Here is a 25265-nt window from a genome sequence, read left to right as displayed (position 1 = left end):
ATTGGATAATGATATCAAGCAATACGAATGGTGATATTGTTTTTTATGTAATAATGTAAAGCAAGCAAGCAAGCAAGGTAAAAGATTAGTGAATTCCTATTATTAATACTAATTTTAATTGTAGTACGGTAATTAGATCTCAGTTGTATGAAGGTAACAACTTTTTTTTTTTTGATAAAAAATTTATTGCCTTGGTGGTAGCTTTGAACAGGCAAAATGATCGTATTTATGGAGCATGTCTTAATATACCAACATTTAACGGCTTCATGGTATACAAGCAGTCAAACGAAGTCAAAATTCATCATCTGAGTTGATTTGGGGAGCTATATCGACTAAAGAGGAATTGCCATTCATTTTCATTATCAATAGCCATTTAAAGCTTTGCATTGAAATACTTTTTGAAAAAGGCAGTGTTTGCTTTCAACAGGGTTCAGCTTCAAACCATAAAGCTTGGACGAAGTTGTACTTGCGGTTTGCAATGGCTTTGAAAAGTTTTTACATGCGGTTATCAAATACAAGGAAAACATATTTTAACTCAACTAAGATAAATGCAATTTTACTACTACTAAGATGTTGTAGACATCGATTCGGCAGATAAAAAGAATCTGGTATGAATTTTATGACTTACAAAAGTGTAAGTCATTTTTACATTGTCACTATATACATCGACCCACAAAATTTAGCTGGTGAAAGATGCATGTAAAGATATTATTATTAAAAAAATCATTGAATCGAGACTTTATTGTATTGTATGAGCACAGATTTAATGTTGCTGTGGGCCGCATTTGACCCGCGCGCCGGACTTTGCCGACCGCTGCTCTAATGTATCTCAGTTTACCTGAAAGCAGTTCCTCACGCTTTGAATACTTCCTTCATTTTAACTCAGCACAGGCCGAATATAGCTCCACACGTTCATTTTAGGTCCTTTAGTTTTGTTCGGTGAAAATCAAACAGCTTCATACGCTCAACATAGCTCGTTCAACTCAAGGTGTTTTACAAATTCAATGTGGCACCACATACTCAATGTTGCTTTTTTAATGTAAATCAACACTGTCTACGTCATGTAACCCATTTTTACTCACAGCAGCTCCAAGTTAGCCCATTTAATGTATCGCAATGCTACTCGTAGCTCAATACACCACAAAATAACTCTCCACAGTTAAAGTACCTTTTAGAATTTAATGCAATGTAGAGTGTCAATGTCTTCAATGTCTACATGATGAATGTATCCCCTTATAATTCCTTTATTGTGGCTCAATGTAGCTCAAACTACAGCTTCATATGCTCTCTTTAAGTGTAGCTCAATGTGGCTTTTCACGGTATGTGTTGCCCCACATCCTTTTTAATACGCAATGTACTCAACATAGCTCCTATATAACTTCTTTAGCTTTACATGTGGTTCCACATATTCCAAAAAGCTCCATTTTCTCAACATAATCCTACCCGTTTCTGGTACTATGCAAAGCGATAGTATTATCTATTTTTGTTCATACTTTATGACAACACAACTCTGTTGATAGATTTAATATATTTTGCAAATTTGTATTAATTTTCTTGTATACTATGTAGAGCACTGAGCTACATGTAGGTATAGAATATCAGCCCAAAGCTCACACTTTGAAGAGGAACGTCCTGTAATACATTCGACGTAATGCTCCAGTAAACAACACGACACACAGTGCGGCATCCCAACTTTGCCGACAACAGTTTACAATTTCTCATACTTTTACAATGTAACATAAAACCCTCTTCCAAGTAGCATCTAATTATGGGCTATTAAATGTGCTGTGCTACCGATCAAATGCTCCGCAAAAAACCCGATTAAGGTGAAACAAATAGGTCTTTTAGCATTGAGCAATTCAAGCCTGACATAGAATAGCTGCCTCATTCCAACCTAGTGCAATTTTGATTGCATTGCAACCGTTTTCACCAAGTAAGCCAACGCAAACAAAACCGAACGCAACCGAACTGGCCCATCGATCCATCCATCGGGTGTTGTTGTCGTCCGGATCCGGTCCGTCCACATTTCACCCGCTGCGACCTAAATCATAATTAAACCCAGCATCTCCAATAAAATCAATCGCCTAATTGCACTTAACGTATCCTACTCGGTTTGTGCTAGCGTACAGACGTCGGACGCAACCGATCCGGCGGCGTTGAACATCCATCGTCCAGCAACGGGAGCCATAAATCGAAACCGTGTGTGTGTGCGTGTGTGTGCGCGTGGCCGCGCGCGTTCCAATCCACCTGGTCTGGCGCGGCGGGAGGGAAATAATAATTATTCTATTCTTGGCAATCAGCCAAAAACCGGTCCTCCCTTCCTTGCGATGCGATGCCGGGAGCTGGCAGCAGCTGAACCCAGCGGGATGTCGCACCCCGCAACAGATCGTTAACAGATTTTACTTTCCGTGTTCGCTTTATCACGGCAAGTTCCTCCCAGGGTGCGTGATACTATTTTGACAGGATCATTAACCTTCGGTGTGAGTGTGTGTGCCATGCACACTCTGTTACGCATTCAGCTGGAACATTTCCCTACTGGAGCCCCAAAGATCCTCGCAGTTGGGACAGAAATTTGTCATCCGATCGTTTTTCGTCGTACGATCGTCCGGCCGGCTCATGTCTAAGCGCACAATGTTGAACGGGAATGAAGGAATAGAACTCTCCCGCCGTACGTTGTATCTACCCTCTCTTTCACCTGGCAATGATTTATTGGAACGCATCGAGTTCCATCCTACAGCTTCCTACGGCAGCCCTCCCATATAAGGCAGATGGCAGGAGAGGAGGGTATACCGCTAACGGTGCTTTCGGTTGACCAGCCTGTCAAATGCGTTTCTAGGAATCTGGTATCTGGGGTCTGAGAGCTCTCGTTTTGCGGCAAGATCGAGCAGATCAAGCTATCAGGCTCCTTGTCCATCAAGCCTGCCTGCACCTATTAGCTCTAAATAGGAGGGACGGCATATGGGTACGAGATGTTGTTCTTCAGCGTGATCCATTTCACCAACCGGTAAGGTCCACATGGCCAACTCTCGCGGCTGTTGTGTGGTGGTCGGTTGAACAGTTATACCTTGGGCTACATTTATGGCTGGGCAATGATCTAATTGCGAATGGGAATTGTCAAGATCGTTTAAGCTGCAAGCGAGATGGCTCACGAACGACGAAACTTGTATTGAAAGGAGCTGATCGTCCATGTAGGTTATTCGCATTAGCTTTACCAACCTCAGACATTGAACTGGGGAGGTTTTAAATTCAACAAGTTGTTCATCATTTTTTATTGGGGAAATGGGATGATTTTCTATTGGTTTGTCTCAACAAAGAAGTTTATGAGTTGTTTAGATTTTTGTACTTAAAATCGTTAGTTATTCAGTTATTCCAGTTTTCCATATTTCAGCTCGTGATTCCATTTGTTTAGTTGTGTCGTGTTTGTTTAATTATTTAGTTCTGTATAATCTTTGTTCTTTCATTTTCCACTTCTTTAATTCTTCATTTTTTCAGCTCTTTTGTTCTTTGGTTAATCGGTTCCTTCATTATGTTATTGTTTATGAAAATTTGTTCTCTGCTATTATTAGATCATTAGCTATTTAGTTCTTAATAAATATCTATTATCTACTTGTCAATGCCTTCGGTCATCTTTAGTCCGTCAGTTCAGTATTTCCTTGTGTTGTATTAGTCCATAAATTCCTTAGTTAGTTCAATTTCTAATTTTTTAGTTCTTCCGTCAATCAATTCCTACGTTCTGCAGTTATTTAGACCATTTGTGTTGTCCATTTGTCAACTTTGTTTTATATCTTTTCGTTTTCTAGTTCTTTAGGTTTAAATTTATTAAGGCCATTAATTATTGTGTTCGTTAGTTTTGTTCTTGAGCACTTGGTTAGTTAATAATTTCCTTACAATATCAATGTATCACGCGTTGCTGCATGTGTATATTAACTTCTTTCGATTCTGAGCTCCTTGATACTCGTAGGAGATTCGAAAAGAATCCATCAAACCCATCGAACTTGAACTCGATTTTTCGGGGAGTTCGACGTATTCGCTACTAAAGTTTGTACAGTTTAGACAAAAGGTTTTGAATATTGCTTCAAAATCACCTGTTTCAAATCGAACTCTTCATCATTTTCTCGTTAAAAAAAAGAGATTACAACAAAGGAAGAAAAAAAGCATTGTCCTTGAAAGCCATCCTGTGTGCCAGCCAAATTGATCTCACGTTACTCTGCGGCTCCGGTACCCGGTTTTTGCCAGTGCTCCCTCCTTTCTGCAAAAGAACAGTAACAGTTTGCAATTGCTCACAGCTCCTTTATTGGAACCATAATCAACCCTTACCCGCTGCAGGATTGCAACCTCCCCTGCCCATATGCTGCCAGTATGTTTTCATTGTTGCATGAGTTCTCAATTTACTTCCCATTCTGTGACTGCCCTTGCCACACCACCGTTAGGCAGGGAAAAGGGCACGAAATATGATCGTCTTCAGGTCGCCCCGTTCCAAAACCCGGGCGAAATAAAATAAAGCGAAACATTTTTCCGCATGTCTGGGCGCATTAGGAACTCGACACCTTACAATGCAGTCGGGCCGCACGCCACCGGTCGTCGTCGTCGTTCCTGCGCAAATGCAGTCACCCATTTCGACGTCCACCGTTCAGCTGAGTCGGCCTGACTCCAATGTATCGCCAGCAAAGAGAGCCTGCTCCGGCACCCAGTCTGCCAAATGGCGCCCCGGGAATATAGAGTTACAACAACACACAAACACCCAGCATCCATCTGCATGCGCCAATAATCTTCCCGATCATTAAATGCATCATTGCCGTTGCGGGCTGGTTCAAGGTCCGCGTGCCGAGACCGATGATGCAGCACAAGCCGTTTGCTGCAGTTTGCCGTTCGCGCGGACGTCTTTGTGCAGTCGCGCGCCCAAACAATACCACCCTATGCCCGCCCTGGGGAGAGAATCCGGATTTTTCACTGTTCCACCTTTTTTCCCATTCTTCTTACACCACTGGTGAGCCGTTTTGTAGAGCTGCATCGAAACCCTGGGCAGAGCTTTAAATCACAAATCGACAAATGATTGCCCCACGGCAGGACGGCTGGAATGGCTCGTGAGCATAAAGCACACAATGATGCCGCGCGGGTGGGAGGGAGCGTTTTTTTTTCGACACAATAGAGCTTTTATCTCATCCCGGAAGGGAATCCAGCGGCGGCTGTGAAACAAAACTGGGATCGTTTGCTTTGCTGCCATGTGTTTTTGATGCTGGAATGTGCATACGTGAATGCAAAAAATGCAACCATTGTTGTTTTGCTTACAATTCCCGTTCAATACGCATTTTTTTATACTTTTGTGTGGACCATTTCATGTTTATTACTACCTTTTTTGGGATTGCTTTACAGTTTTGAAAAAAAAATCACTTGTATGATACAATTTATTGTCAATTTTTTTTTTTTTAGAAAATGAGGCTTTTCATGTTTTTAATTCTTGAGTCATTGCAGTCGTTAGTTCTTTATTTATTTATGTGCGTTTGGTTCTTTAAATATTTTTCAGTTCTCAAAATCAGGTTCTTAAATTCTTTACTATTTTACTATTTTTACTTTACTATTTCGTTCTGTAGTCCTTTTTTTCCTTTTTAAAATTCTTTACTTCTTTACTTCTTTACTTCTTTACTTCTTTACTTCTTTACTTCTTTACTTCTTTACTTCTTTACTTCTTTACTTTTTTACTTCTTTACTTCTTTACTTCTTTACTTCTTTACTTCTTTACTTCTTTACTTCTTTACTTCTTTACTTCTTTACTTCTTTACTTCTTTACTTCTTTACTTCTTTACTTCTTTACTTCTTTACTTCTTTACTTCTTTACTTCTTTACTTCTTTACTTCTTTACTTCTTTACTTCTTTACTTCTTTACTTCTTTACTTCTTTACTTCTTTACTTCTTTACTTCTTTACTTCTTTACTTCTTTACTTCTTTACTTCTTTACTTCTTTACTTCTTTACTTCTGTAAAAGATGAAATCATAACTTCAAACGAATATTAAAATAATGAAACACAGTTTTCTTTATGTGCTTTTCCTAGCAAATTACATTAAAATGCTGACAATATATCTACATGGAGTATCAATCTAAGAAAAAAAAACATTTCATTTAATCTAAATTTCGTAAAGAAATGTTACAGCTCGAAATAATATACATTACATTTTTGAAATAATCACTAACAAATCTCTTTTATATTTTCTCTTTTTCCCGCTATCCAGTGTTCACATGGGGCCGCAAGATGGGCAAAAAGTTCGATCTACTTCGTCGTGGCAGCGACGCCCACAAGCTGGCCGTCCCCGGTAGCGTAGCGCTTGTCACCGTAGCCCCACCTGTAGTGCCACCGCCGGCCACCAGCTCCACCTTCTCCATGTCGCCGATCAGTGCGGCCGCCACATCGATCGCCTCCTCGTCGGAACCGTGCATCAGTACGATATGTGGTGCCGATCAGGAGAGTGGCCGGAAAGGAAAATCCACCGTCCCGCTAAAAGCACACCAAAGTCATCGTTCCGCGAATGGTGGTCCAGCTACGAATGGGCACGACCCGCTGGTCAAGCTTAACTCGGAACGATCGTCCGGTACGTTCCGAAATTTCTTCTACCGCATGGGTTCGACCGGTATGCTTAACCACAAGTCGAACCAATATCAGAAGCAACAATTCTTGCAGCAGCAGCAAACTCAACTGCAGGCCCAACACTCCCAACAACCACATCAACTACTGCATCACATGTCGCTGGCCCAAACCCAGGCCGACCTGAGCAAAATAGAACACCAACAGATGCTGTACCGCAGCAGTTCGACGAGTCAGCTCAATACGTCATCCTACGTGAAGTGTGATGATCCTACCGACGGTGTCAATCTAGCAAATGGACACACGAAATCGTCCGTCGGAAGTTCGTCCTCTTCCTCACAGCTCCATCTCACGGGGTTGCGTGGCGAACAGACAAACGGAGCTGCTGGTAATGGTGCATCCAACTCCGAGACTTCCTCCGCTTCCCCATCCAGCTCGACAGCAACCAAATCTTCCAGCTGTGACGACATTGCACGTGTCGGTCAGCAGACAACCCCATCGGAAGGTTCGCTTTCCAAGAAGAATCACTTCCCGTACGCGTTCCTGCGCTCCAAGCTTTCGGTACTGCCGGAAGAGAACGGTGGCTCGGTAATCAACTACAGCCGTATCAAGGAGAACTTGCTCCGTACCGGGAACCGTGGTTCAATTGTGAGTCTTCGATCGGATCTCGACAGTGTGTCCATCACCGACTCGCAGCTCAACATCTCTGGCGAGAGTGGTAGCGATGTGTTTCTGCCCTCCGCAACCGATAGCAAATCGATCGGTGCGAACAGTGACGTTGGCATCATGTCACGCAACAACTCCATCAAAACGCTTACCGACACGGAGCACAGCTTTGTGCTGAACTATCAGCGACTGAGCAGCTGTCTGAGCAGTAACGAGTCAGGGTATGATAGTGATGGCCGGCACGCAGAGGATAAGATCGATGATGCGAGCAATACGTCGCTGAGCAGTAGCGTTAGCTTGTCTCACCATCATCACCAGCAGCAGCAACAGCAGCTGTCGGGAGCGTCCTTTAATGGAGGTGATGCGTATGTGGATGCTATCCGCTCGAAGGACCAATCGTACGTGTTCGGTAGCCGGAGACGGCTGTCCTCCTCCTCGTCGTCGATCGTTTCCGGCGTTGCGGCTACCAATGGTGGCTTCGATTGCGGCACGATCCGGCGTCGGTTCCGGCAGATCAAGCTGGTGAAGCAGCAGGGAGACGACACGATCGGCATCGAGCTGACGCCGCAAACTATCGGGCTGGATGAGGGCGAGTGCGAGACGCGCTATCTGGTCACCGAGATCGATCCGGAAGGAATTGCTTACAAGTGAGTTATTGCGTGCGATCATTAAATTTCAGATTACATGACTTTTAATATGCAATTGAAGCCAGTAGAATCAAGGTCTCTTAAAAAAGAATATGAGTCAAGAGGACGAGTTAAATCTTTAACTCACTCTTTAAGAGTTTAAGAGTTGAGAATCATGGCAAACTACTGTAGAGTTAGTTTCAACTCAACAAGATTCAACTCTCATAAGAGTTATTTTAGTTTTTTAGTTATTGGTGATCGCTCTAAATGTTCGCGAAAGAGTTCTTCAACTCAACAATGATATCGTTTACTGTGAGCGAGTTGTTAGTAACTACAAATATCTAAATCACCTATCAGCTTATTTATCTTCTTTTTTAGAATTGTTTAGTTTTAGATGCTAACTAATGATTGGCACGATGAGTTAATTTCATGATTCAACTCTCGAAAGAGTTATTCAACTCACAAATAAATTAATTCATTTAAGAGATAATAAACTCTCTAAAGAGTTATTTAAATCACGAGTTACTTAATTCACCGTGGGTCATCTACTGGTCGTTCAGAGCGAACTTACAAGAGAGTTAATTCGCTGTGTGTGAGCTACTGAGAACTTAATCACTCACCGAGGTTTTACTTTCAAAGAGTTGCTCGATTTATTTAAATAAGCAAAGTCAAACTGATTCGAACCCGCGGGCCAAAATGCTAACAGGTTGGCTGATAAGTCCCCGGTCTGACACATAGATGGCGCCGCTAGTATTAAATGATTCGTGTCAAAATTTGACGTCTGTATGTCAATTAGTTTGTGAGACAGAGCGTCTTTTGTCAAGCAACTTTTGTTATTGTGAAAAAAATGGAAAAAAAGGAATTTCGTGTTTTGATAAAATACTGTTTTCTAAAGGGAAAAAATACAGTGGAAGCAAAAACTTGGCTTGATAATGAGTTTGCGGACTCTGCCCCAAAGAAATCAACAATAATTGATTGGTATGCAAAATTCAAGCGTGGTGAAATGAGCACGGAGGACGGTGAACGCAGTGGACGCCCGAAAGAGATGGTTACCGACGAAAACATCAAAAAAATCCACAAAATGATTTTGAAAGACCGTAAAATGAAGTTGATCGAGATAGCAGAGGCCTTAAAGATATCAAAGGAACGTGTTGGTCATATCATTCATCAATATTTGGATATGCGGAAGCTCTGTGCAAAATGGGTGCCGCGCGAGCTCACATTTGACCAAAAACAACAACGTGTTGATGATTCTGAGCGGTGTTTGCAGCTGTTAACTCGTAATACTCGTTTTGGGATGCGCATGGAATAATTTTTATCGATTATCTTGAGAAGGGAAAAACTATCAACAGTGACTATTATATGGCGTTATTGGAGCGTTTGAAGGTCGAAATCGCGGCAAAACGGCCCCATATGAAGAAGAAAAAAGTGTTGTTCCACCAAGACAACGCACCGTGCCACAAGTCATTGAGAACGATGGCAAAAATTCATGAATTGGGCTTCGAATTGCTTCCCCACCTACCGTATTCTCCAGATCTGGCCCCCAGCGACTATTTCTTGTTCTCAGACCTCAAAAGGATGCTCGCAGGGAAAAAATTTGGCTGCAATGAAGAGGTGGTCGCCGAAACTGAGGCCTATTTTGAGGCAAAACCGAAGGAGTACTACCAAAATGGTATCAAAAAATTGGAAGGTCGTTATAATCGTTGTATCGCTCTTGAAGGGAACGAATGTTGAATAATAAAAACGAATTTTGACAAAAAAATGTGTTTTTCTTTGTTAGACCGGGGACTTATCAACCTGTTACTAAAAAGAATACCATGGACCGCAACCCATTTTTTATATGAAATTATATGAGACAAAAATCAGATCGTTAACAGTTCCTTTCATTTCATATTGGGATAATAGTTACGCTACACAGTAAAAAGTTTGAAGCAAAATTAGTTTTAATCAATATAAGGAACATTTCACTAAATGATGTTTGTAGGAGATGATTTTCATTTGGACATAGGCCTCTGATATTTTCAAAATGTGTGCCAATCTCCATAGAAATCCCCTTTTATTATGGCGAATAAAATCAGAACTATTTGCTCACCTGCAGTCTAGTCTATTCACTGCTACCTCATGGAAAGCTTGAAATCGTTTGTAGCATCTAGCTCGTGCTTTAAACTCGTGCTTTGCGCAGCAATCTCGATTTCAGCTAATTTCTAAACGTTTTGCAGAAGCAGGTATAATGTTCTAAGCAGCAACCGTGCCGAAAGAGGGGTTCGATCTGATACTTTTCCCAAAACAATATGAGCTTGCGGTTTTTATTCCCATTGGGTGAAGAATTTTGTTAATTTTTCGAAGAGTTTTTCTTACAGATATTACTCTTTTGGTCACCAAGTACCCTGGGTTGCTTCAAATGAAAAAAAAGTAATCTTTAAAATTTATGATTTTTGATGAGTTTGAAGCTAAAGGTAATGTATAAACGTAAACGGATAATAAGATAAAAATAATTTTCAATATTTTTGTAACCGTTTCACTAAACAAAAACAATCAGGCGTATTCTATTCTTATAGTATAATCGAGTCGTTTTGACGTCGAGTTGATGAATTTTGTGTGTTCATTTGTATGTAAAATATCACTTTCGAATTCATTTTTTCGACTCGAATAGAGAAAAGATAGAGCAAAACTCGTTCTATCGTTTACTCATAAAGTCGTTTTACTCACGAATGATTTGACTTGCAGTGGGTAAGCTACAGATCAGCGCAGAGAGTGCAGTCACTCAGCGATGTTTAACTCTCGAAAGAGTTATGCAACTCACGAATTATTTAATTCATGCACTGCAATGAATTAACTCGCTCACTTATTTTGACTCAGTACGTACATTACTAATTCAGTACACTGAAGATGACCGTAATTAATCAACCATTTAAAGCTTCCAGCAAACGAATTCCTCCAAAACTTGCCATATATTGCAACTCACAAACACATCCTCGCATCCTGACAAAAATGGAGCTCACAAAACGTGATCGTTGCCATTGCATATTAAACGATCGTTATGCGTAAACCAAATACTTCGCCCATAATGTCACGCTTTTGTTTCGTTACTCATTTCCCTCTTTTCCCCCTATCGCCCTTTCGCAGGGATGGCCGATTGCGCATCGGCGACGAGATTGTGAACGTAAACGGGCATCATTTACGTGGCCTGCAGTCTCCCAGCACTGTCCAGCGTATCCTGTCGACATTTGTCAACAATGTCGTAGACCTTGTCATTGCACATGACGAGTTAACTACGTTCAACTCTGACGCCAACCGAAAGATCAAGATCGATTCCCGGCCGGCCACGTCCGGTGCGATCACGATCGGTGGCAGCTCCTCCTCCTCCGGAGCTTCTTCGTCATCCTCATCATCGTCGTCCTCACCGACACGGTCATCCAAAGGGCCGGCCGTCACCAGCACTCCCAGCAACACCGCCGGCCCAGCCAAACCATTCCCGCTGACACCGATCTACGCACCGGCCGACTATGTGCCAGTGTACGCGAACCGCATCTCGATCTCGAACACGATCTGTGACGATGAAAAGTGGCAAATGATTAGCAAGCAGCGGTGTGAGGCGCTGGTGAAGAACGGCTACTCTCAGATACTCGGGTCAAAGCGGCTGATAAAGGACAGTGATGAGGAGCTGTTGCCGAACGGTGGTGATCACGGGCAGCCGAAGCATCGGATCGATTCGAACGAGACGGGGCTTTACTCACTGTACAGGCCCGTTTCGCACGGCAGCATTAATCAATCGATACGTCACCTGACGGCAAATGGTGAGGCGGACGATGGGAATGCCAGTTCCCGTGCGTCCATCGCCGAAGGACACGCTCCGACCGTGCTGGTGCAGGTGATTTCCGACACGATACGGCGGAACGTTCCGATCGGATCGGCGTATCGCGGTGCGAAGGCACTGAAGAGTGAGGAAGACATCCCGCGATCGGTGCAGCGCATCCGGCTAAAGTCGGATGACGGTGTGGTGGAGAGTAAGGCGGAGGCAAGCGTGCCACTGCAGCGGTCCAAGACGGAGAGCAATGTGAGTGGGGCGCGCGACGAGCTCGACTGCACGCTCGATGGTACAAAGTTTGAGGCGGGCGTACGGATACTGATCAACGAGGAGGGATCGTCTTACATCGAGGGTAAGTGTAGGGAAGAATCCCTATTGATTTCCTCTTATTCTAATGCGTTTTTTTTCTATCCTAAAGGAATACACAAGTGCACCTATCTAACGGTTACGTTCTACAAAGGCACCGGGATGAAATCGCTCGGCTTCAGCATTGTCGGCGGTCGGGATTCACCGCGCGGCAATATGGGCATCTACGTGAAGACCGTCTTCCCGAGCGGGCAGGCCGCACTCGATGGAACGTTAATGGCGGGTAAGAGGCGGGCTCAAATCAACTCCCTGACGGGTTTGTCCTTCATCAATTGGTTGGTTGTTTCGCTTCACAGGAGATGAAATTCTGTCCATCAACGATGCCGCCGTGCAGGGTATGAGCCACTGCGAGACGATCGCACTGTTCAAAAACGTCAAGGAAGGACCGGTCGTACTCAAGCTGGCCCGCAGAAGGTAAGAAGGCGTTCGACGACCCTCAATACCTTCAAATCGATTTCCTAATTCCTCCTATTTCTCTTTTTTTTTTCTTTTTCTTAGATACCACCGGGCCAAGTCAGTGGATAATCTACCGAACTGAACCTGAAGATTTCATCGCACGCTGTTTCCCTCACACAACGGAGCGCGTCTCACAACTCCCAACCAAAAAACAAAAATGCAAAATGCGTTTGCAAGGCTCAATGAGGAGAGGGGAGCAGCAAAATGCCGCGCCTGTGTAAAGCGACACCAGGACCAGGGCCTGTCTATTTATTTATTCCACCCACGGACCACTTCAATTCTAGTCACCTGTTCTTGTATAGTGTGCTTGGTGTGACCGTGCTGCTGCTGCGGCGGCGAAGGCAACGTTTTTTTTTCTTTTCTTGTTTTAAAAGTGAGTGCATGATGGCCACTATATCTTTAAGATTTCAACCTACGCAACAACGCATACACACACCGATCGCATACGATCATACGAACGGCATACTGATTTTGCACGTACAGCCCCCCACTTGGCCGCGGTTTTGGCGCGGCGGATCGCAAGCCGCCGACAAGTGCTGCCGCGTGCGTGCGTGTGTTGCGTGTCTCACACGATGGAACGAATTGCTCCGAATCGGACCAGAGTTTTGTGTTAGAAGAGACAGAGAGAGAGAGAGAGAGAGAGAAAGAGAGAGAGAGAGAGAGAGAGAGAGAGACACTAATCACGGTAGAAATAGATAGATTAAGGAAGGTTTTTTTCATTTCATTTCTTCACTCCACGCTGGGTTGTACAAAAAAAGGTCCCATAAATATATCCCTCGTAAAGTTAATAAAATCATTCATAACACACACACACACGCTAACACTTGTGTGCTAATTGTCCATTCCCGACACGCCGTGATCTACATTGCTGTTACGTTCGGTGCCAGCGCGTACGTGCTCGGCCGCCGGTTCGTCGCTTCCGCTTGCGCTGCAGTCGTTTGATTTAACGCTAACCTCGATGCGTCGCTTCTTGGCGTAGTGTTCGATCCGGTTCTCAAGACTTTCTGTAGTGCGAAAAGCAGAGAGAAGGAAAGAAAAATCCTTGGTATTTAGTGCAAAAATGTAAATCAAATGGTAAAACAATTTCCCACGCACTTACCACAGCGCTGGCGTTGAAGCAGCGGGCAGTACTCTTTACTTCGCACTCCCTGCGTCAACAGCGCCGATTGGTCGCAGATTGGGGGAGCCCCTGCAAAGCGATCTTCCAGTATGCTGTGCAACGTTTTCAGCATTTCCCGTACCATTGTGGTTCTTGCGAAAAAGAAAATTGACGAATTAATAAAGAAAAATTGCAGCTACATTGCTGTCCTCGACATACTTCACGCTGTGCTTCATCCAAAATCCCTGTAAATCCGAAATCGTTCGTCGCAAATCTTCCTCTTTGTAGATCCAATCGCTCAAATCACTTTCTCCACCCATCGACTCCTCTCCATTCGATTCGCCACTCTTTTCATTGAACTGACAATCGTACAAATTAAGCGGCACATCACTCGCCATACTGTACTGCGGTTTGCAGGGATTCTGTTCTACATCGAGCAAATCTTTCACCACCGATGGCTCTTCCCTGCCCTGTCCAACCAGCAACAGCACCGCCATTATGCAACGGACCTGATGCCACAGGAATGCTTTCCCCCGCAGCTCCAGGTACATCATATCGTAGCTACCATCACGCTCACTATCCCGCTGCGATGGTTTTATACTGATTGCGTCGATGCTTCGCACAAAGCTAACCACCCCATTGCCAACGTCCATTTTGCAAAGGTTGCGAAAATCATGCGCACCCACCAGATAGCGAGCGCTTTCTTCCATTGCGGTAATGTTTAGATCGCCCCGGGGGAAGAAATACCGATACGTACGGGAGCGACAGTCGAACCGTGCGCTGTAGGCGGGATTTACCATCGGCATCCAGGCGAGGCAGCGTATTTCCTCCGGCAGCACCCGGTTCAGCATGGCACAGTAATCCAGCTCGTTCGTTAGGTTGTTCGCGTCTAGCTGCAGCTCGGGCGCAAACTTCGACCGAACGTCCAGACTAATGACCTGATGGAACGCACTCACACCTTTGTCGGTGCGGCCGCAGCGATTGTAGTTGGAGGTTTCCCGGCTCTCGATCAGACAAACCTTTTTCAGTGCAGCAAACATGTGATGCTCTACAAAAATTACAAAATTTATTTGACTAAAAATAAAGAAACATGTAAGAAAAATGACTTACCTATCGTTTCGATCGAATCTTCCTGCGCAGCGAATCCCTGATAGTCCCAGCCGAGATAGTAAAACCGCAGGAGAATGTGTCGTTTAAAGCATTTGGCGAAATCAAACGGACGATGCTTCTTCTTCGCTTTGCCATTGGCGGTCTCGTCGCGTGATTGAAGATTTTTCTGCACAATGCTTTTCAGCTGCGTGTTGTGTGCTTCCAGCTGTTTGATTTTATCAATTAATTCCTGTAATAAAGGAGATAATACGTTAAAAAATTAAACATTATTGGTATTTGAGATCAAGAATATTGTACCCCAATGGCTTCCTTTCTTTCATTTTTCACATGACAAATTTGCACATTTTGCGTGACGATCTATGCATCCGTCTTGAAATGGACTCTTTGGCCCATCTTTTATTAATACAGTACACAGCAGTGGTGTTAAATTTCGCGAATCAACATTCTTGAGTGCGCCAGACCGGACGATTTGTACGTAACCCAATACACATTGTACGTAACACATTCCCTTCGGCGTCTCTCCTTTTATGTAGCCTCCGTTAAGGTTGGATTTAGTGCAGTCCCTATACCACCAACCACCCGCATGATGGGCAGCACAGTTTAGAAATGGGTGAAGATCATTTTTCCGATCCTTTGTCGTAAACTTCATCCCGCTTTGGTAGTTCAACCCGTCTCCCGCCGTTCCTGTGTACGATCCCAGCTTCATAAGCCGATATTGACCCGTCTCACTGTCGATCGCGAACTCATCGTACCGTGCGTACACGTAGTTCCCATCGAAGTCTTTTAGTTCTACCACCAGCTCATGCTTTCGTGCCGCCGTCAGCTGATGCAGATGCTCCAACCCGAGCCAAAACTCTCCATCCGTGCTTCCGAAACCGTTGCGATACTCTGCCCAGTCGCGGTAAAAATCCAACGCTCCATCGTACCGGTACTGCACCACCAACCATCCGCCTCCGAAGCTGCTATGTTCGCAATATCCCAGGAACGGTGTATCGTATATGGTGACCTGCATGATGTACTTTCCCGATTGCTTTGATGGTTCCTCTTTGCACGAACGAAGCGAGAAGTTTCGAAGATACAAGCCCGAATCGATCGTCAACCACGCAAGGTCTGCTTTCGTTGCCAACGCCTGGACCTTTTGCCCCATCTGTTCGTGGTTGGCGTTTGCTGAATGCTCCGTTCTGTTGAAATGATTCTGTACCGTCCTGCTCAGCTCATCGATTGCCTCGGAAAGCTGCTGGTCAGTGTTCTTTGCCGCAGATTCCATCTCGATCAACTTGTCCTGAAGATATTCTAGCTTCGTCGCAAGCATTTCAAACGCCAGCCCGCTCAAGAGCGGTGCTGTTACATTGCGTTCGTTGCAGGCGATTTTTCTTGATGCAAACAACACACAGCACAGGATTATTTTGTAAACAAGCATGGTGCGCTAGAACCGATCGCTTTGGTACTGCAGAATGATACTGTGCCACAACGGACAATGCCAATCTTCTTTTATAGTCAACCCGTGGCGTGTAAATAAAGCTTATCAGAATTATAATGAGACTAATTGTTTGGAGAGTTTGTGCGCCTGTTTTTGTTACTGTTTCGCTCATGATGATGATTAGCACACATTGAGCATTATCAATCTTACAATTAGCGTAGCAATTAAAGACCGATTCGTCAACAAGGAGGTGGGATTTCCAGGCAATAACATTCCCACAAAAAGCCTGTAGGAATTATGTAGCCGAATGTTCACTTATCGCCCAATTCCAATGAAGCTCCCTGGAAACAAGGTGCTTTTTGCAGCATCCACTAACTGCAGCATAGGAAAGCCACGTTTATTTACCTCTTTTGACAGGGAAAGCAATTCGTCCTCGGTGCAGGATTTACTCTTTTTGTTCACTTTTACTTCCATACTGTAAAGTAATATTGAATTCAACTAAAACAGAAATTTCGTTTCAGCACACGCTTGCAACGAACACCGTTTGCTTGCACAATAACAATCTAATCACAACAAACCGCATTTGCCGGCGCATTTGACAGACTCTCCATTTCGGCTGCGTACTGTCTCGAACGGGGGAGAGAGCACGCAGCCAGCTACCGTGCTAGTACTGCAAATTCAAATGTTCCGTTGCAAATGAAATTCAAGAACAAATGTTCTGCTGCATGGAAAATTTGTCAAAAAAAATCCTCAAAAGCGCCACGAACAATATTTTACACGAAACATGTTTTTAAATTCACTGTTTAGACATTTTCTTTCATATTTTGCTGCCAAATAATCGCTGCAACGACCACTAAACTAAACCATTTCTATGGAAATGAAACACCATGCGTTTTTCATTATATATTTCATTCAAGTTTCGTTACTTTGTGTGTGTGTTTGTGTTTTACTTAGATGCATGTCAGCTTCACCACGCACGTGTACACTACTCAGTCCCTCAGTACTGCACGTTTTTCGCAACCATCCACCTTGTTCGTTACACCGCGCTCCACTGACAAGATTGCACAATACATATTGGTGATCTGCTCGTATGCCCTGTTTTCTCCTCGAGACGATTTTTCCTAAACATTTCCGGGGTTTTTTATGCGTTTCCTTTTTTGCGTTCCGCTCCCTGTCACTTCCTTTCGCTTTCCTTTTCACTGACTGCTCTTCGCGTGTACTATGGGGAGGGAGGGTATATGGAGTATATCGGTATATATGCGTGTTGTTATCCTTTTTGCCTTTTTTTCCTTTCGGTAAATAACGGTACAATAAGTGTGATACGGATGAATAAAATGGAAATCAATCGTATTGATGAGCGGCCGTACGCCGTGGGTAAAACACATCGACGTCATGCGTTCGGACGCGGATTGCACTGTCCCTTCTCACATATAGCTACCATCTTATAACTATGCATATTGGATTTAGCGTTAAGATTACCGTTACTATTTATATTATTGTATTTGGGATTAATGGCTTTGATCGTGCCGCCCGACATGCTAATAGCACCACCGCCTCCGCCACCACCGTCCTTGCCGCCGTATCGATTCCCTCCGCCGCGATCGTAATCCTTAATGCGTCCGCCACCGCCGCCCACATCGCCCCCGGCCCGGCCGCCCTCGCCCGGCAGCATGCCGCCGTGCGAGGAGCCGCCACCGTCCAGCCCATGCTTACCGTTAAAGTAGTTGAACGTATCGTACGGATTGAAGTGATCGTGCATGCCGTTGTTGTCGTTGATGCTCGAGATCTGATTGCCCTCGAGAAAGTTGAGCGAGAAGATGGTCGGAAACAGGTAGAACACGAGAAAGATGAGCGCATACAGCACGAAATGCAACGCGAAGCAGCTCCACACCAGCTTGATCTGGAAGACAAATAAGTATGCCGACAAATGGGTCAGTTTAGTATGCGTTTCAAGGGGATATCGGTTTGCACTTTACCTTGCCCTTTCGGCTGTACTTGGCGAAGCTGAGGTATGGGGTGAGCGCAAGCGTGAAGGTGGTACCGAACAGCAGCCCCGATAGTAGGCCGGTAAAGTTTTGCTGCCATGGTAACGTGCCCATACCGAACAGCAGGCAGCCGAGGAAGAGCATCTTCAGCATGGCGTACTGTGGTTTCTTCAGATTACGCCAATGGCAGAGTATGAGCAGCACGAGCAGCGAGGACAGCGTGCCCGCCAGTGATGGTAAAGGACCGACCTGCGACCACCGACCCAGGGGGTAAATTGGTGAAAGAAAAAAAACAGGGTGAGCATATTGAATCAACTAGTGATGGGAAAAATGAAGTTTTCGTCGGAATCGATTCCGGATAGTAGGTCCGGAATTAGTTTCCTGAATCGATTGCGAAATGGGCTCCGGAATTAGTTCGGAAATCGGCTCCAGATTTGGTTCCGAAATCGGCTTCGGAATTGGTTCCGAAAATGGCCCCGGAATCTGCTCCGAAATCGATTCCAGAATCGAAATCGGCTTCAGAATCGGAATTGGCTCCAAAATCAGAATCAGCTCCGAAATCGGAGTCGGTTTTGGCATATCCATACTAGAATAGGTGTTTGGGTCGAATGATGCTACGTATTGATAGCAGCAAATAATCGAAATTTACTCGTATGCGATCTATTCTCAAGTAGATTCCCGCACTGATTTCTGATACTTCTTATTTCAGTTCAACAACCGATTCTCATACCGGAGCTAATTCCATTTATGGAGTCAATCCTGATTCCGTTGCCGGAGCAAATTGCGATTCCTTGATCGATTCTGATTCTGGAGTCGACTACGGAATCGAATCTGGAGTCAACCCCGGAATCTGCTCCGAAGTTAACTCCGGAATCGGCTTCGGAATTGATTCCGGAATTGAAATTGGCTCTAGAATCGGAATTGGCTCCGAAATCAGGATCGGCTTCGAAATCAGAGTCGGTTTTGGCATCTCCATAAGAATAGGTGCATCTCCGAAGTCAACTCCGAAATCGCCTCCAGAATCGACTCCGGAATTAACTCTGGAATCGATGCCAGCATCAGAATCAGCTCCGGAATCGACGCCGGATTCGGAATCGATTCCAGCATCAGAATCGACTTTGGAAGTGGTTCGGAACACGGCATCAGTATCGGGTAGGTCAGAATCCGAGCTTCCACCACTAAAATCAACAGCGTTTCCGAGACCGCATTACCTCCGCCTTGTAGGGCACGAAGATGGCACTGGTCAGGTTGCCGACGATGCCCGAGCCGATGTAAACTATCGCCGTTCGCAGTGATCCCAACAGACGCTCCAGATCCGCGAGGAGAATGTGTTGAAAGGCAACAGTGATTATGAGATGAACGATACCGGCGTGGATGTAGAGTGACGTGAACAGCCGATAGAACTGGTCGGGCAGGTCCGTCACGATGAACGGAAACATGCCGCACACATCGTTCAAGCAGGAAACCTACCGAGCAAAGAAGAAAACAATCCAGTTAAGATGACACATTGTTACTGCCACCGACGACGACGCTATCTTCCTAACTACCTGTGAACAGAGGGACGCCTCGTCGTGAAAGTAGCCCCGGACAAAGTCGCAGTACTCGCGCGTCGTGATGCGGCACTCGCCCGAGATGCCCATGCAGCACGGGTGGCCGATCACCTCGCACACCATGTGCTCGGCAGTGTGATCCTTGAAGCGGAAGCGTTGCGTAAACTGATTGTTCTTCCGACAGATAGGCCACTTGGTGATGTCGTCCGGCCACTCGTGCGGTGCGATCGAGGCCGGCGCATCGCAGTACTTCGGGTCGAGACCGCACACGCTGCCGGAAATGCGCCCCCCAGGGCCGGAATCGCCCGGCGACCACTTTTTCCACGTTGAAATGGTCTGCCGAAAAGGGGGGAGAGACGTTTTGAATGAAGAAATGAGTGAAGCAAATAATGGCACAGGGTCTTACCGTAGGCCACAGTCCACGCACGGAGCAGTCGGCCTGGGAGCTCTGCACACAGCCGGAATCATCGTTGCGTATGCAGCAGGCCGTTTCGCGCTCCTGCTTGCGCGTTTTCGATATGAGATCCATGATTCGGCCGTCCCTGCGCATGCAGGGCGCGTACTTCGACCCGAGATGTACCAGGTCATCCCGGCGCGGCCCAATCCAAATGTTTCGTGGCTCGTAGTGTTGAACCTGAGAAGAGAAGAGGCGCATCAGCAAACAATACACTAGTGATGGGTGAAGTTGGCAAAAATCCGGAGTCGACTGCGATCTGACTCCGATAAATTCAGAATCGACTCTCCGGAAGGTAGGTCCGCCCTGCCGGATAATGTAGTCGTTCGGAGTAGCACAAAGTTGTTCAATTGGCCGGAATCAGTTGGAGTCGAAGTCGTCCGGAGTCGACCGGAGTCGGCCTTCGAAACAAAGGACTGTATACGAAGAACACGCGAAAAACACAACAAAATGAAATGCCTGATCACAAGCACATTAAACACAACCCGCACGGCTCCTGCTGATTCCGATCGATTTCGAACAACGGTTTCGAACGACTCCGGGCGACTCCGGACGACTCCGAATGACTCCGGACGACTCCGATTCCGGACGACTCCGATTCCGGACGACTCCGATTCCGGACGACTCCGATACCGAACGACTCCAAGCGACTCTGGGTGACTTTGGACGACTCCAGATGACTCCGACTCCGGGTGGAACTAGTGGTTCAGGTTTTGCCAGAGTCGGAATCGGACCAGCAGTCGTCAGAGTCGGAATCGGAGTTGTGGGTGCGCTCTAAAGAGCACATCACTACAACACACATCCCAAACCCAAATCGCCCTTCACACGTACCGTTTGCAAGCTCAGACTAGTGACCAGCACCTGGCTGCTCTTCTGCTCGAACCCAATGCCGATCGGGCCGACCCCGTAGCACAGCAGCGTCAGCAGCAGCACCAGTATCTGCGTCGTGTTGATCCAGTACGTAAAGTACGGCCGATAGTCGTACCGGTCGTCCAGCGCGTTCGGCCGCAACAGCTTGATGCAGTGGCGCGGCGGACGTCTCGAGTTGTCCAGCACGCTCTCCAGTATCGTGCCCGGTATGCGCTGGCCGTAGAAGAACTGAAACATGGCGTTGTTGCGCCCGGCCGCAACGTCCTGCAGATGCAGCTGCTCCTCGGCCGTGCGCGTCCGCCACCCGCTGCTCACGAGCGCCCGGTCCGTCTCGAGCATGTAGATCTGGTGCGAATTGTCCGGCACTGGCGCACCGGCCAGATCTTGCTCCTGCTGGGTCGGCGGGATACCACCGCCCGCACCATTCTGACCACCACCCGCCGGCACATCGAAAAACATCTCATCCTCCTGCACCGGCGTTAGCCCATCGTAGATATCGTTATCGTCATTGTTGAGGGCGACGTGCGCCGGGGCGAAGCTGCGGGACCACTGCTTCTGCCGGCGCGGCACCCGGTTCCGCAGGCTCTGCACCACAAACACCAGCCCGCTGAGCATCATGCGCGACACGGACGGTTTCCGCTCGACCAGAAACTCTTCGCCGCCCTCGTGCCGGTAGTACGGGTTGAAGCGCTGCCGGCGGTTCTGCTCCGTTTCCGGCTCGTCCTGGCTCTGGGCCGGCAGCACGTCCGGCCGGTCGCTGTGCGTCAGGTGGTCGTGCATGACGTCCGCGCTCGGCTCGGACGGTCCGCGCCCGTTCGGTGGCAGCTCGTCCTTGAGCGAGCCGAAGCGCCGGATGGCGAACCGCTTCTGCCGGTCCTCCCACTTCTGCTGCTCGTAGTCATCGTGCAGCTGGTCGACGCCGAAAAACTGGGACGTGCTGCGGCGCAGATACTCCTTGATGCGTTGCTTGTGGGTGAGCCGCTGCTGCCGGATAGCCTGCACGTTCCGCTGCAGTGTTGACGGGGTGGAGTCGGGCTGCAGCCGGGGCAGGTGCATGTGCTGCAGCTGTTGCTGTTGTTGATGCTGTTGCTGCTGCTGCTGCTGCTGAACCTGTTGCTGGTGTGCTTGCTGCTGTGCTTGTTGGTGTTGTAGCTGTAGCTGGTGATGATGCTGCTGTTGCTGCTGCTGCTGAGCGTGTTGCTGCTGGAGCTGTTGCAGCTGCTGATAAAGCGGCTGCTGCTGGATCTGCTGATGCGCCTGTATGTGTTGCTGATGCTGATACTGGATAATGATCGACGGGTTGCTGCACGAGCTGTTCAGTGTGTGCGATTGTGCGATGATTAGCGACTGCTGTGCGTTCCGGCCGTCATCTCCCGGTGTTGTCAAAGTGTAGTGTTGCTGCTGCTGCTGGTGCTGATGCTGTTGCTGCTGCTGATGGTGATGATGGTGATGATGATGATGATGATGATGGTGTGGGTACGAAGCGTGCGATACGAGCGACGGTGGGCTGAGGGGCGATTGCCGCTCCATGTCCGACATCGACACGGACGAGATCGACAGTGGCTGCGGACTGATCGGGCCGGATGTTTGCGTCGTCTGGTGGACGCCGGTCGCTTGCCGCAAGCTGTTACACTGATAGCACTGCTCCTCGTCCGACGAAGGTGCATGGCCCAGCACCATCGGTTCGCTCATAATGCTAACCGGTGTGGCCGCCCGGAGCAACGCATAATCCGGCTGCAGCGATTGCCGTCCGAGCGTCCCACCGACCACCGGCTGGCCGGCGAACGTACAGATCGGCTGCTGCGGACACTTGCCCCCGACGGGCCGGGCTCGCGGTGGCGTCGCGTAATGATCCGTCGTGTCTTCCCCTAGACCGGCCGGGTCCGCCGATTTCGGTACCTTCAATCGGTACGGCAGCGATTTGAGCAGCGATCCACCTGCACCGGCTTGCGCAGCGTTGATGATGTTGATGCCCCCGCCGGACGCCATCAGACCGGCCATTAGGCTCGCACCGAGACCGCCGGCGCCACCTCCGACCGACTCGCAGTGCGAGAAGTTCTCCGCGGGCGGCGGCGTCGGAATGTAGCGCTTCACCGGTGTGTGCACGGTCGAGGTGAGATAGTTGTAGCTTTCCGAGCTCGTCATTAGTGGCGCATTGTTGCCGATCAGATAGTTGCCGTACTGGTCCAGCTTGGGCTGGGTGGTGCTTTGCTGCGGAGGCGCTGACGCCGGTGGATCCCGGAACCGCTCCGGCACGGGGTAACGTGTTCTGGAAGAGAAAGGAAAAGAAGGGAAAAATGTTAATTTATCTTTCAAATTGTGTGCTTTTTTTGCAAACAAACGTCTCACCTCGATCCCGGTGACATTGAACGATAGTGCGGTCCGTTGCGCGTTTCCGGATACATGATGGAGTTTGGGGCCGAGCTGGTCGAGTAACGGTCACTGGCGGATGGTGGTGGTGCAGCCGGTGAGATGCAGCACGGCCGCAGCGACTCCTCCCCGGGCCCGTACCGATCGGCCACGGACGAAACCGAAGAGGCGGACGAGCCCGGATGGATGGGCTGGGGCAGCGAGGAACCGGAGGACGATGACGGAGCGACGGTGGAGCTGTGGAAGGGAGCCTGGGCGACGTACGCGGTCAGGCGGGATCCCAGGTTCGAGTAGGACGACTCGCTAAACCGCGACGGCGAGGACGCGGTGCCGCCGGATGGGACCAGCCCCGGGCCGCTCCCGCCATCGCACAGCCCATCGTCATAGTTGATGGTGGAGGTGATGCTGAACTGCTGCTGCTGCTGCTGCTGCTGCTGGTAGTGCTGGTGGCCAAACGAAGACCGCCGGCTACGGCTCATCCCTTGCCCGTGTGATTCGCCAGTCCCTCGTGCCTGTTTTTGCGCATCAATTCCTCCTGGTGGCTGCCGGTTCTGAGCGGGTTTGTATCAATCAAGGGCGATTTCTTCGCGAACCGGAGGATCCTGCTCCTTCTTCTATTATCGTTTCTTCGCTCTAATATCGTTTCTTTCTCTTTTTTCAGTTTACGCTCGAGGATGGCCAGCTGTGCAGAAACGCGGTCGACAAAAATCGATCCCCCGCTACAGCTGGCGTGTAAATTATGCTATCCTAAAGCGACGACGACGACGGTAAGTTACCGCAAAATTTGGCTAACGAAAAATTTCACTAAACACCACCTGACGACATCACCCACACCGACACCTACCCCACACTACCCATTATCGTCTGCCGTCCTGGCTGGCCGCCTGCGGCATTCTAGTAGGCAGTGCCTCCATCAAGGCTTGGTGGATTTTCACACACACACACACACACACCCTGCTGCTCACCGCACACACAAAACACTTTTTCGTCCCGTTCAAATGTGCGATCGTAGTAGGCAGCCTCTTCCTCCCTCTGTGCGTTTAGCGACGGCTAATTACATTCCAAAATGGCTGAGTTTGCTAAAATAAACACACCCCAAACGGGCACGGGCGACACACGGTGAACATGGTTGGGCACGGCACGGCTGCTGGACGACGGTCGGGATCCATATTATCCTTGGTTCCCAATTTTTTTTTTTTTTTTTTGTATGCGCGTGCACGACCTGCTACTCCAGCCCGAGTTGGGCCTAGTGATGGAGCAGAAAAATCCTTCACACACGGACACGCACGCACGCACACGGACCTGCCATCGTTTCACACACGCCCATCCAAAAACGGAAAGGTCCTTTTTGCGTACTTGCGAACAAGCGCATCCCCCACGGCTTAGGGCCTCACATACCCGTTCTTCATTTCGCTTTTTTGCGCTGCACCGTACCTTGGACCACACAACTGCTGTGCTGTGCAAATGCTGTGTCGTTTGCAGCAAACACGGTTTCAGCAGCCCCACGAAGCACGAACAACGCTGTACTCCCGTTTTTAGTTTTCCACCACGCACACACAATACATCAAAGGTATCGATTTTTGCTGCCGCTCGGTTGGCAGCGCCGACGTTTGACTGAAGGGGGCCGTCGTGTGATGGGCCGAGAGCGAGAGCGATTGTAAAAAATCACAACAAATTTTCCCCATGCCGCGGCTGTGCGTGTGCGTGTGCGATTGTTTTCCACGCGGTGCGCATGTGCGCCCGTTGGCTGTCTTATCTTTATCCGTTTCTCTCTCTTTTTGTTTCTGTTGTTGGTTCCTTTTGCAGCGGGGGTAATGCGTTACGATTTCCACTCGGTGGACGGTGGTCGTGGAAAATGTTTGTTCGCATCCCCCTGTTTGTAGGTGGTAGGATGCGACGGGCAGGAA

At 47.6% G+C, this 25265-nt stretch overlaps 3 protein-coding genes and 1 long non-coding RNA gene across 6 annotated transcripts in view; 1 reads left to right on the top strand and 3 right to left on the bottom strand.

Moving 5' to 3' along the window:
- Positions 1-10518, bottom strand: part of LOC133392981 (uncharacterized) — a 130598-nt gene extending 120080 nt beyond the window's left edge. Inside the window, exon 1 of the long non-coding RNA XR_009765943.1 lies at positions 9668-10518. This is a non-coding gene — a long non-coding RNA (uncharacterized LOC133392981). The remainder of the gene's footprint in view (positions 1-9667) is intronic.
- The window catches only part of LOC5667987 (serine-rich adhesin for platelets), a 64076-nt gene extending 50767 nt beyond the window's left edge, over positions 1-13309 (top strand). For all 3 annotated transcript variants that reach the window (XM_061655705.1, XM_061655703.1, XM_061655706.1), the window contains 5 exons: positions 6229-7891; positions 10997-12030; positions 12097-12267; positions 12341-12458; positions 12543-13309. In XM_061655705.1, the coding sequence (XP_061511689.1) occupies positions 6229-7891; positions 10997-12030; positions 12097-12267; positions 12341-12458; positions 12543-12582 (3026 nt within the window). In that variant the 3' untranslated portion in view covers positions 12583-13309. The remainder of the gene's footprint in view (positions 1-6228; positions 7892-10996; positions 12031-12096; positions 12268-12340; positions 12459-12542) is intronic.
- On the bottom strand, positions 13197-16711 carry LOC1278855 (tRNA pseudouridine(38/39) synthase). The gene is made up of 5 exons (XM_318500.5): positions 16535-16711; positions 14710-14938; positions 13819-14647; positions 13600-13751; positions 13197-13504 (listed from the first exon to the last, which is right to left on the bottom strand). Exons 1-5 carry the CDS (start codon positions 16601-16603, stop codon positions 13332-13334), a joined length of 1452 nt encoding a protein of 483 aa, XP_318500.5. The 5' UTR covers positions 16604-16711; the 3' UTR covers positions 13197-13331.
- Positions 16712-16983: 272 nt separating this feature from the next.
- LOC133393295 (inactive rhomboid protein 1-like) lies at positions 16984-24986 on the bottom strand. Its single transcript, XM_061657619.1, has 7 exons — positions 23338-24986; positions 20950-23257; positions 20071-20298; positions 19662-20000; positions 19326-19580; positions 18106-18363; positions 16984-18029 (listed from the first exon to the last, which is right to left on the bottom strand). The coding sequence occupies exons 1-7, from the start codon at positions 23835-23837 to the stop codon at positions 17520-17522; spliced, it is 4398 nt and encodes a 1465-aa protein (XP_061513603.1). The 5' UTR covers positions 23838-24986; the 3' UTR covers positions 16984-17519.
- Between the last annotated feature and the right edge of the window lie 279 nt (positions 24987-25265).

The sequence above is a fragment of the Anopheles gambiae genome, chromosome 3, assembly GCF_943734735.2.
Source record: "Anopheles gambiae chromosome 3, idAnoGambNW_F1_1, whole genome shotgun sequence".
Lineage (NCBI taxonomy): Eukaryota > Metazoa > Arthropoda > Insecta > Diptera > Culicidae > Anopheles > Anopheles gambiae.
This window is presented reverse-complemented; position numbering and strand designations above follow the sequence as displayed.